The 12,979-nt window shown below is 44.9% G+C and overlaps 1 protein-coding gene across 1 annotated transcript; it reads right to left on the reverse strand.

The window, feature by feature from the left end:
• ccdc92ba (coiled-coil domain containing 92Ba) lies at nucleotides 1–11,126 on the reverse strand (the record flags this gene model as incomplete). The annotated part of the gene is made up of 3 exons (XM_083984696.1): nucleotides 1–776; nucleotides 3,621–3,668; nucleotides 10,994–11,126. 3 exons carry the CDS (start codon nucleotides 11,124–11,126, stop codon nucleotides 1–3), a joined length of 957 nt encoding a protein of 318 aa, XP_083840822.1.
• Nucleotides 11,127–12,979: the final 1,853 nt, after the last annotated feature.

Raw genomic sequence — 12,979 nt, forward strand, 5'->3', positions numbered from 1 at the left:
CTAATCTGCCTTTGTCTCAGCAGCAGGGGGCACTGCAGCTGAAGACACCAGTCTGGCAGCTCCATCCCGAGGCTCCATCGGCCCCTCCCCCCCTCCTCTTCCTCCTCTTCCTCCTCCTCCCTCCTCCTCCTCCTCCTCCTCGTCCTCCCTCTCCCGGCCCAGCGGATGTTGTCTTTGTGCCAGACTGTGCCTGGAGCGAGCTCTGTGCCTCCGAGGGTGGAGGAAGAGCGCGGGGTCGGGCATGGCCGTGGGCTCCTCGGGGCCCGTCACCATCTCCACCGGCACGCACTCCCGGGCGCGCTCCACTCTGGAGGAGGACCGGGCGCTCTTACGCTTGGGTTTGACCACCACGGGGGAGGAAGGGGAAGGGGAGGCTCCCGACGGCATCTGCGGAGTTGGAGACGCGGAGTTCTGCTCGGCGCCGTGCTGGGGCCCCTGGCTGCTGGCTCGGGCGACGAGGAGGAGACCCTGCCGCTGCTGCATGCGCTGGTGGTGCAGTTTCTGGCGGGCGGCGTGCAGCTGGAAGGAGAGGTACGCCGCCGCCTCGGTCTGTTTCTGCAGCTCCGTGTTGAGGATGGTGGAGCAGTGGCTGCGGCGTTTGAGCTCCTCCAGGAAGTGGCGCTCCTTTTCTTTGAGGTTGGCTCTCAGGGCCCCCACCAGAGCCCCCTTGTGACTCAGCTCCTTACGCAGCTCTCCCAAGGTGCACTCCTGATCTGCCAGGCGGTTCTCCACATCCCGGCAGTGGGCCTCCAGGAGCTCCTCCTCCTCCTGCAAGTCTGACAAGGAGAACACATAGTTATAATACATGTACATATTTGTAACAGATTTGGTTGGGTGAGGTTTTCATATAAGCCCCTTTGGGTTTCATACCTCCCCTTCGCATATCTCAATCATAATAATTGTTCATACTATTTTAAATTATATGTTCGTGCAAAATAAATACACAAATAAACAGAAACAGTTAAAACATAAGAGTTTCATAAAATAAAATAAAAAGCATGTGTATATAATCATTCAACCCCACAACTCACAAAAACCAGCTACAGTACAAACTGGCCTTTGTGGGGCCACACCAGCTTTAATCCTTCAACCACAACTCCAAAACTGTCCTGATATTGTTTTGGCTTAGATCAGGTTCATTTAAATGGATATAGCTAAAAGTAACTAAAATCCAAGTTTAATAAGAGCATCATATTGTATACGATGTTCATATCAAGGGACAGTCATCAAAATCTTTTGTACTCATTAATTGCTACAGTTAAAGCAACACTATGTAGTTTTTGTAGTTTAAGTTTATGTAGGCTCCGCTGCAATCTTTGCTGCAAATGGCAGCCATTTCTTGGTTTCGCTCATCAAACTCATCAAATACACAAGCCAACAACTCCACAACGCTCTGGTGGACAAGTTGTGACCTGCACATTCACCACGCTATGAGATAATAACAGAATGTTACGAGACAGAGTTGTTTTAGAGGCAAATGCAGAGACTGCTTGCCAAAAAACTGCCCCCGATGGGAACGCGCATCATCTGTTTTGCATGAATTTGCCTCGAAAACAACTCTGTCTCATAACGAGTTGTTGGATTGTGTATTTGATGAGTTTGATGATGAGGGAAACCAAGAAATCCCATGAGCCTCCGTAGCGTAGCTCTGAGCAGCTTGCGGCTCTGCTCCGCTGTTTTAAAAACAACATGCACTGACTATTATGGCAATGGGCCAATTTGCCAAAAATGTTGAACTACCCCTTTAAAGCAGCAAGCCTTTATACAATACACTGCACAGAAACTAGTCCTTGCAGCATGTCATCTCATCAACCAATCCTGATAAGGCACCATGCTGCTCCAGGTCTTCTCTCCGCCTACACTTCAACCTCAGCAGCACCAAGGTCAGGTTTAACGCAGTATGTTGCTTATTACTCTTTTTTTTCTTGTTTTTGTTGTGGTTTTTTTTGCCTCTCTAGACAACCTTTGTGCTCTTTCATTCCCTTTAAGCTCCCCAGAGGAGAGGGAGGTATGGATGAAAAGCCCTGAGTCAGTGCAGCAGCAACCTCAGGGCTGAGTGAGCTGGAGCTGGGGAGGGGAAGGAGATTACATCCACTGAGGCCGGCGCTAATGCCTCTGTCCATAGAAATAGGCCAAGTGTGCTGGGTAGGAGAATCTCAGAGGGCAGCAGGAGGTTTGTTGAGTTGAAACTTTAAAGCACTGGAATCCATACTAGGTCTAAATGTAATAGGGCGATTCATCCACCCAGCTTCCTCTTCAGTAAGTCATGCACCCAGCATCGTTTTCCCCTCTATATGCTACATACACCCTGCTACGATTTCCCTTTCCCTCCTTCCATCTTTCCTCTGCGTCCCTGTGGATGAATCCTGTGAGAACTGGTCAGCCTCAGAGTTTCTGTCGCCTAATATAAAGCCACGCCCAGGTCGGTGGAGTTGATCTGCTAAGTATAGACTACCTAATGTGATCTTCAGTTCCTTCTATATCCCTCTCCCCTCCTCCTCTGTCTCTGCAGCTGACCGCATCCTGCCTCCCTCCCTGTCTTTTCCCTTAATCACTCTCCTCTCTATACCTCTCACTACCTCTTCTCCTTCCACCTCTTCCTCTTCTGACTCTCCCTCCCTCTCCCTCTCAGCAAAGACTGTAAACGGACACCCCCCGAGGGGAGCTCGAGGGGAAAAATGAGAGCAGGAGAGGAAAAAGAAGACGGATCAATTTGTCAGGGTGGGGGAAGAACAGAGCTAGAGGGCTGTGTTGTATTGATGGATCAGGGGGGATAACCTGGCCTGGAAAAGGAGATGGGGGCTAATGGCTGAGTAGTGTAGCAAAGCACCCCCCCCCCCCCCACTCCACAACCCCCCTCCTCCTTTTTTTTTTTTTTACTCTCCACATCCACACATCCTTTTGACTCGTCTTTCTTCCTGTGTGTCTCTAATTCGCCGTGACAACATGGAGCCTATCTGCATCCCTGCATGCAGCCACCACCCGATGGTCCTGCACACGTCAGCTACGAGCCAAATATGTCACGGCATGCTGTCTCTGCAGCTGTGTTTACATCCTCACAGTGGACATGTTGCCCTCATAAAGCCGCCACCAATCCTTTTCACACAAGACAATTTGCAAAAATTGGGGAAAAAAACCTAATAAATACACACACACACAGAGGAAAATGCAGATGAATTGCGCGCTTGTGATTTTTGGCTGTGAATGGTTGGTGAGAGAGAGACTTCTTCTAGCTTGCAGGGAAAGAGAGACAGATAGAGAGACAGACAGAGTGTGAAAAGAGGGAGGAGGGTAGCTGACAGGGACGTGTCCCCTGGGGGAAGGGAGGGGGGGGGGGGAGGACAGAGGGAGGCAGAGATGGATGCGTGTGCATAGAGACACGGTCGATTGGAGGTTTGGGTTGAATGTGATGAAAACAAACTAGCTCAGGGAGATGTAAACACAAATCTGTGTGTTTGAGAAACCAAAGTGGAAATATAGACTGAATTCATTACAGATCATTATGAGCATGGTCAGGGATTAAACACACACACACACACACACACACACACACACACACACACACACACACACACACACACACACACACACACACACACACGCACACAAGAAGAACATACCTATTTGGCTTCTGCCTGGTGGCGTCACCTTCATCTCACCTGTCAACTCTGAAAAACCCAGGAAACAGAAGAATGAGTCATTAAAGAGACAGAGACATAAACACAACATGAAGTCTATATATACACTGATAAAAAATAAAGTACCCACTAAAAAAAAATCAAGGCAACTTTTTGCACAATTAATTTATGGAGATAAAGCGAAATTAATGTTGTTTAAACTACTCATTTGTTTCTGTACATGAAGAAAAAAACTAAGTAATATGAACTTCATTTTGTTTCAAATTCAACAAAGTTAGTCTTCATATGAATTACTTTATTGTTTCTATCTTATAAATGAATGAGAAACAAGACAAATGAGCGCATAACGGGCAAATTTATAGCGGTCGATCCAACTAATGTGCATGTTGTTGGACTGTGAGAGGAGCCGGAGAAAAACCACGCAGAGAAACAATTCTTCACACATCCATTTTTCTGCAGGTGCATAGGAGAGGGACAAGCAGATCCAAATGATAAACTCCTGCACGGGAGTTTATGTAGTTAACGGAATTATTGAAATTTGCATTTAGTGTTTGGGGTTGAATGAAGAAGAGCGAAGATAACAAGATTTTTTTTGATTGAGATTATGAACATAAGCATTATTTTATTATTCTCGTTGAGAAAAAAACAAACATTTTCCTTTGTTTCTAACAAACAAAATTGACTCATTTGTGTAAACATACAACGTTAAATCTACAGATTCACTTTTTTCAGTGCAGTTAGGACACAAAAATAGATGTTGGCTGCTGTGTGCTGACATTTCTATTTGCCGTTGCTGGTTAACATAACAGATGCTTGGTGCAGTTTCCAACACTTTTTAATCCAGCTCTGCTCATACATCATTCATGAAGCTACATCTGAAACTTTCTCTGACAGAATGTGGGCCAGAGTCAGACCTGCCCCGTGCTGCCCTGTTACAGTCTGTATCACACTCTGGAGCAAAAGAAAACTTTCTTTACTGTAACTTCAATAAGATATAATGGCTTTCTATGCATTCCTCACTGAAATCAATATTCACTGAAACAAAACAAAGATTCAGTAGCATTCGGCTCAGTGATGAGTTCTAAAGGAAACTGGCCATTTCTGATGCTTTTAATAGACTTGTGGAAAGAAGCCTGTTATATTTCTTCTGAGTGTTGCCGTACTGTGTAATATTGTAGATTGCTTTCATGTCTTGTTTTAATGGATGGCCTTTGCATCCATACGTCTTGTGCCATAAAAAAACAGACAGATGACGCACACTCAGCAGCTTTCCTGTCTGAATGTTGGAGGATAAAACAGCTTTAAATGAAGACATGACTGCACTGGGGTTTTTTTTTTTTTTTTTTTTTTAGCAGTGTGGGAAACCGTACTAGCTTTGAATGGTGTTACTCGCAGACATCCTAACAGACATCCCTCCAACATGATTAGGATTATGCAAATATTACGTGACATGATATCTGGATCTGGTGCACTGGCATTTTTAGATCCTGAGTGGATTATATCTCATATTCTGGCAAAAAAGCATCTAATGGGCTATGTTTTTGAGGAGATAATGTATCAGACGGGTGCATGGTACTGTTCCTGATAAAAAGAGATTTCAGCACAGAGGCTCTGTGATGGCTGTGGGAATCAGACCCCTGGTCATGTCTGGCCTTTCATTCATCTCCATGGTCGCTCAGGGAGGCCTGACTGCAGGGAAATCTTGACATTAAGCTCCCAGCAGGCAGCCATACACTAGAATATGAGTGTGTTTTATGTGTGTGTGTGGCTCGAGTCATTTTTAGGTTACTGTGTTAAGATTTGCCTTATTTCATCTTCCCAGAGCAAAAAAATCAATTAAAAAAAATCAATAAGCAGCCTCAAAATGACTTGGGAATGAGAGAGTGGATATTTTTTTGTAAGTTTTTGTAAATTTAGTTTATGAGCAGAACAGAGATTTTGTGTTGGCATACTGAATATCAATTAATTTGTCCATTTTTATTCATAAAATATTTGGGATCATCTAGATCATTTTAGTAGAGCATGTGCTGGTTATTTCTAGCCTTCCCTCCTCTCTTGCTCTCTGTGTCACAGCCCTTCCCTTTCCCTCTGCAGTCAGGAAAACACACCCACCCGTGCAGCTGGCATGAAGAGAGGAGGACGGAGGGAGGAGGTGAAGAGTGGAAGAAGAAAAGAGAAGAGGGAAGGAAGGAAGGAAGGAAAGAAAGGGAGAGAGGAACACCAGACAGTTCCATAGGTTGATTGCTGGTCAAGTCCATAACTTTGAAAGCCAAATGTGTGCGACTTTAATGATCTACAACCCTCATTTTTGACTCAAATAAGCATTTCTGCTTCTGTAGCATGTGGTGCGTTTAATGCTTTGTAGGTCAGGCTCATCTCCCACAGCCTCTCTGAACACTGAAGGTTTTCTGTTTCATGGATCAACCTTGAACGTTGCAAAGATATCTTGAAGGACAAACACACGCACACACACACACACACACAAATAATTGATTTCTATGACTCACAATAAACACATTATATCTGAGACCCCGTTTCAAAAGCAGAGGACAAAAATTGATTTAGCCTGATCGATGTTCAAGGGGATGGAGACGTACTGTACGTATAGGTCCTTTATGTTGATTAGGAGCTCAGAACGACGACGACAACAACAAAACAATCCAAAGGCAGCAGAGCTAATGTGCACAGTGCCATCGTCAGCTCAACCTTGCAGTATCCTTCCATGCTACACATTAGCCAGCTGGCAGCGAACACCTAGCACACCCGCCGCACGCTGCACTGGCCAATCAGCATCCAGCCTCACAGCCGCTCTCCAGTCTCTTCCTTTATACGTCACCGGCCAAACACGACCCACAGGATTTCAGGGACATACAGTACAGGGAATACAACCAGCTTCAGTTAGTTTGTATGTGACTTTAAAGGTCATAGCTTCAACTTTTTCATCAAAACAATTAAAGCAGAAGTAAGCGATATTTTTGTGTTAATATAAGTCTTAAATAGTTGTATCTTCCGACAGCAATCACTTACATAGAGTGTTTGGTCTGAAACACGGGTCTGTCAGTCACTCTGCTCTGCTCTGAGCCGAGGAGAAAACTTTTCTCGTATCCTACAAGTTTTATCCAATGAGGAGAGAGAACGGCATAAAGGGGCGGTCCTCTCTGTGTGTGCAGCCAAGGGATGCGCCTGAATGTGGTGACGTAGGGACGAGGACCAATAGATCCATGACGAGGGCGGGGGCTGCTAACTCCATCGGCTGACAAGACGTTATGGTGCGTTCAAGGCAACCCGTAACTCCTGTTTTTCCGACCTGTGAAGTCGTACCAGTTCGATCTGGTACGAGTTCACCGGTCGGAAGTTACGAGTGGCCGTTATAGTGACTTTCACAGGTAAAACAGGTCGGAAAAACACGAGTGGGTTGCCTGGAACGCTACAAAGTCGTAAGTCGTGACTTGAAGCCGTAATTTACGGTTTCAAAAGCCTGCCTGGAACGCAGCATTAGCCAAAACGACCGGATCGCTTACTTCTGCTTTAATTTTTCAAAAATAATAAATCCAAAGAACGCATAGGGGTGCAGAATAAAAGTATTGATTTTACAGAATTTTTTCTTTTATAAAATAATTGTTTTATAGATTTTGACGGGTCCAAAATGTATAAATATTTACATCTGGTTACGTTGGCAACATTGACATGAAATGATCTCTACGCCAACAGCATTAGTACGTTGATATCACGTGAGGCGGAGCTCAGGGGGGGGGGGGGGGGGGGGGGTGGGGCAGATCCTGATAGCTCTGTGGAAAAAATGGCATCGTGCTAATGCTAATGCTAACTAATGATCAGCCGGTACTGTAACGTTTCCGGTGCAGGCGTGATTCTGTGGGTTTGTCGGGTTCGTCTGCAGGTGAGTTAGTGTGAAATGATTCAGATGTGTTTCCAGTCCGTTGTCAACACCGGAGCTGCTGCTCGTTAAAGCAGAAGTAAGCGGAATGTTTGTGTTAATATAAGTCTTAAATAGGCTAGTTCTATCTTCCGACAGCAATCACTTATATGTTTGTGAGTGTTTGGTCTGAAACACGGGTCTGTCTGTCACTCTGCTCTGCTCTGAGCCGAGGAGAAAACTTTCCTTGTATCCTACAACCTTTATCCAATGAGGAGAGAGAACGGCATAAAGGGGCAGTCCTCTCTGTGTGTGCAGCCAAGGGATACGTGTGAATGTGGTGACATAGGGACGAGGGCGGGGACTGCTAACTCCATCGGCTGACAGGAAGTTAGACAAAACCACCGGATCGCTTACTTCTGCTTTAACTACGATTTTAGCTTTAGCTACTATAACGGCTCCCTATTAGGTGTTACCTGGCAACCAGTACAATTGAAGGTTGGTGTGAGAGCAGGCGAGTGTGAGTGCGACACCTACTGGCCGGGAGGAATTAAACGTGTAGACTATAAATAAACATTTTTTTGTTCCAGTGGGTCTCACTCCAGCAATCAAAGCTGCTAAAATTACAACAAACAAACAGACTCAAATGACACTTCTACCTACAACTATTATAATTATCTCATCCTCTTGTCACGTCTTCCGTTGCGTACTGTGAGAGTGTGTAGTAGTAGCCGTTTGATCTCACTTTGCCTCAGAGAACAGAGTCTCCACTCCGGCTTCATAAGAAGCTTTAAATAAGCCCAACAGAAAGAGTACATGGTCTTGAGTGAGTGTTTTAGTGAATGTGGCCTAATAATGTCCCTGCTTATGCAATCCTGCACAAACCTCTGAGGAGTGTGCATATGAGAGAGTGTGTGTTACGGGTAGACATGCACTGCTGAGCGGATTCATGCCTCCAGCCGCCGCAAGGAAGAGGATTTATTTGTGTTTTTTTGAGGTTTGAGGAAGGAATATATGTTTGTTTCCTCTCTGAGACACTGCAGTGAATCTCTCTGGTGAGCTCATCATTGATTAAATCATTTGTATAATGGAAGCTTTTGTCTTTCACGAGGCTGAGACACTCATTGTCTTGTTTTCGCGGGATAGCAGCCTCTGTGGTGGGGCAAAGAATATCAACAATGTCTAAAAGCACAAAGTTGGCTGGCTGCCCTCTTTAGCAGCGGTCGACCCCGAGGAGAGGAGCAGGTGGAGCAAACAGTAAGAAATACACACTCTGTTGGGGTGTTTTAGTCTATTTCTCTCAGTCTCTCCCACACACACACACACACATATACACACACAAACCGTAACCACCCTGCACAGATTTACTGACCAGATGTGACTGTGCAGCAGAGCCACTAAGTGATGGAGGGGGTTGTTTTCAACACAACTGGTCACACTGGCTCTGAGCCATCTCTCTCTCTCTCTCTGTCTTGCTCCCCCTCCCCCTCCCCTCATGTACGCGTTTAACCACAATCCCCTTCATATGGATTACTAAAGATATGGGATCTACGGATTATCCAAACCATTATGGATATGTGGATCTATTGTGTATGTGTATGTGTTTATGTTGTGTGTTATTCTGCTCCATCTGTATGTATGTATGTATACGTTTGTATTGATTTTGAGGCAGAGTCAGTTCCTTTATGCCTAAAGGAGCTCCCTCCCATACAAAGGCGATTTATTATTTCGGAGCTGGCTTTAGGGCAGATTTTTTAACACTATAGTCAACATTGTTTTAAACCAGTGGTTCCCAAGCGCTTGACCCCCTGCATATTCTTTTAGCAACCCTGAGGACCTCCCTTATGAGCCCCACTACTACCCAGGCATGGGGTGGTGGGCAAAAAAGTCCCAAACCAATTTGACGGAAATAGAAATAGCCTTTTTAATTGCATCATTGCATATTTATTAACGCTTAATATGCGTTTTCGAATGCTGTATTTTTCAGATGTGTGTAACAAACAGCAAACAGTGAGCTTAACAGCAACGTGCGATATTTCAATAATTGCGAAATGAATGGAGACACTGAAACACAAAGGGGGGGCTCATAATGTAACAAGAACACAGGAAGTGCTGAGTTACAGTACATTTAAAAAGACACAAAAAAGTGAATCAAAATGTGGTGGTTTCTTATTAAAATATGACCAATTTCCCATTATAACATTTGGGTTTGGGAAAAAAGCTTAGCCTCTGCAGTTTAGGCAATAACTCTGGTTACTATTTTAGTAAAATGATAAACGTCTGTATAGGCCACTCAATAAAATTATATTTGATTGTTTTAAGCCCTTGCAAACCAAGTAGGGGTCTGAGCATCTCTGGTTGAGAAACACTGGTTTAAACCACAATTACAAGCATCTGAATGGGAAATCTGTTTATCTGAGCAACTTGAAGATATCAGGAATTGTCTGACATCTGAAAATGAACCACTGTAAGCAGGACGAGTGTAAATATATGTGTCTGTGTGTGTTTCTATGCACCTGCTTAATTATATGGATGATGACATATCCACTCGGCCCAAAACAGGAAATGATTCAATCTATAACAGGAATTGCATAGTGACATCACCATGTAGTCATTGTCTGGCACTGACTGATGGAGCAGACACACATTAGACGAACAATGAGGACTGCGTGCACATGGGATCTATTTCACATGAAAAAGACGGCAGCAAGCAGCCCATAAAAGCAGCATCCCCCCACCCCACCCCTCCCCCACCACAATAAATATTAGTCAATGAAAAGAAAGTGAAATTAAAGAAAAAGAAAGAAAGAAAAAAGAAAAAAAATTAGCTTCAGAAAGAAAGAAAGACTATCTGGGTGCAGGCCAGCTGGATTATTATGAAATGACAAATCCTCATTAGAAAAGGTCATGGAAGTGTCTTCTTTCCAATAATCCATTAAGCCTGTAATTAAAAATCTTAATAAATCTCCCCTCTGAGGGGAAGGGGTCGATGAGAAGGGTCCTTGCAGATGAATTAAAGAATTTAACAGGCTGAGAAGACAAATGAACGCATGTGGGGATGAGCTAAAGGAATGACTTCAATGTGAAGTCATTACAGTGGAAATGACTGTTCTGTTACTGACAACACATTTATTACCAAGTATTTTCTGATAATTGATGATTGCTTACAGCTTACAAGATGCCACTGATGCTTTCTCTATTTATGATGGTAAATTCATTACATATACCTTTGGTTTTGAGGCAGTTACAACACACGGCCTGATGGGAATTATATCATCATCCGTTTTCAAGACTATAATCAGCCATTGATACTGAAAAGCCCACGTCTAGAGCTCTGAACTGGTACCAGATGAGTAGATTTGTCTCTGACGCAGCATTGTGTTTGCTATCAGTGACACCATGGTCACATACTGTAAAAGTTACTATAGTGTCTCTCTCTTGCACACACACACAACACAACACACACTGAAACAACATTCACCTGTGCATCGTTTCTGCAGGGAGAGGATCTCCAGGTGGAGGCCGTGGAGCAAAGTGAGGTGCTCCTGTCTGAGGAACACCACGCTCCTCTCCACGCTCTCGATCTGCCGAGACAGGCTGCTCTCCTCACCCATGGCCGAGTCACTCTGGAGACACAGAGGGAGGGGATGAGAAGGATGGAGGAGGTTTGCTCCACAGTCCACAGTCCACACCGCAATACAATCCACTCTGTTTAGAAATTAACTTAGTATAAAAACTTGAACTCCTGCACTTACTGAACTGTCCTACACTATAAACACTGCTGGTGTCAGCTGCTGCAGAGAGTGGGGGAGAGTGCAAGTTCAGTATTGAGGTCATGATGGAGCTATAATAATAAGGTATTGATGACCACAGAAAACAGCCAAAAAAAAAAAAAACCCAAAAAACGGTAGAAACCCTGCAGCTCGTGCCAGGATGCAGCTGAACCACTACCTTTCCATATTTCACACATTCTGTGACATAAACTATAAACTGTTTTCTTGTTTGTAACAACATCTATTGCGCGTCTGTCCGTCCTGGGTGAGGGATCCCTCCTCCTCTGTTGCTCACCCTGAGGTTTCTCCTGGTTTTCCCTGTTAAAAGGGTTTTCCATGGAGTTTTTCCTCAGTCGATGTGAGGGTCTAAGGACAGAGGATGTTGTTGTGATGCCATGTAAAGCCCTTTGAGACAAACTGTTTGTAAAAACGGGCTATACAAATAAAATTGCCTTGCCTTGCCTTCTACACTAAACACTGCTGGTGGCAGCTGCAGAAAGGGGAGAGTGCAAGTTCAGTATTGAGGTCATGATGGAGCTATAATAACAAGGTATTGATGACCACAGAAAACAGCCAAAAAACGATAGAAACCCTGCAGCTCGTGCCAAAATGCAGCTGAACCACTACCTCAACCTCTGCCAGAATGTGTCACGGGTCGATAGGCTACATTACGAGTGCCTCTGCTGCTGCTGCTGCTCACCTTTAAATTGATGTCAAGTGTCAAAATGTGAGAAATCTGATTTTGCAAAGTGTTATAAAAACGTCCTGCGGTCCGGACGCGCTGCTGCTGCTGCTGCTGCTGCTGCTGCTGGCCCCCAGCGCTGCTCCATATCCCGTTCACCCACAGACATGTCCGCGTCGAAGCGCTGCTCGGCTGCATGTGACGCCGTTTGATCAGAGGAGGAGGAAGAGGAAGAAGAAGAAGAAGAAGAGGCTGGACAGCTGCTGCGGAGAAACGCCGAACCACCGCGATGCATGGCGCCGCTGTCCCCGCGCACGTCCGCCGCCGCCGCCGCCGCTCCTCGCATCGTTTGGAAGAGGATGTTTAGTATGGAAATGATGCGTTAAGTCCGCGGAGCAACTGCGCAGTTCATTTTCAACACGCGCACCTTTCCTTTCCTCCTCCCTCGCCCACCGACTGAGATATCAATCTAGAGAGGAGGAGGAGGAGGAGGAGGAGGAGGAGGAAGCTGCTGAAAACAAGACATCCAGAAACACGCGAGAACATCGATCGTACGACGGAGTCAGCACGAGAGCTGATTGGAGGGAGGGAGGGAGGGAGCAGCTAATCGGCTGAAGAGGATCGATCGATACATTACAGACCTCGTGGGAGTACAAAGGAAAACACAATATACTTTAATGGATGGCTGAGACACACACAAACACACAATATAGGCTAATGTGGGCGAGAAAATAGGCTTCACATTTTAAAAAATTAAACTTGCTCCAAACCAGTCGAGTTGTTTATTTGGAGACTCCATACATACACCTCCATTTGTCAGGTCTGGGTTCAGCACCACGGACAGAGAATTTATATTTATTTTCGTGTCATGCACTAATTAAGGCGCCCATGCAGCCTATAAGGGCTTCCAAGACACATTATCATCATATTTAGACACCAAACTAAATCATCAGAGCACAGACAAAACCAAACAAAAACAAAAACCACATGGAATTCACATAAATAATTCACT

Source organism: Trachurus trachurus (genome assembly GCF_905171665.1).
Source record: "Trachurus trachurus genome assembly, chromosome: 13".
Lineage (NCBI taxonomy): Eukaryota > Metazoa > Chordata > Actinopteri > Carangiformes > Carangidae > Trachurus > Trachurus trachurus.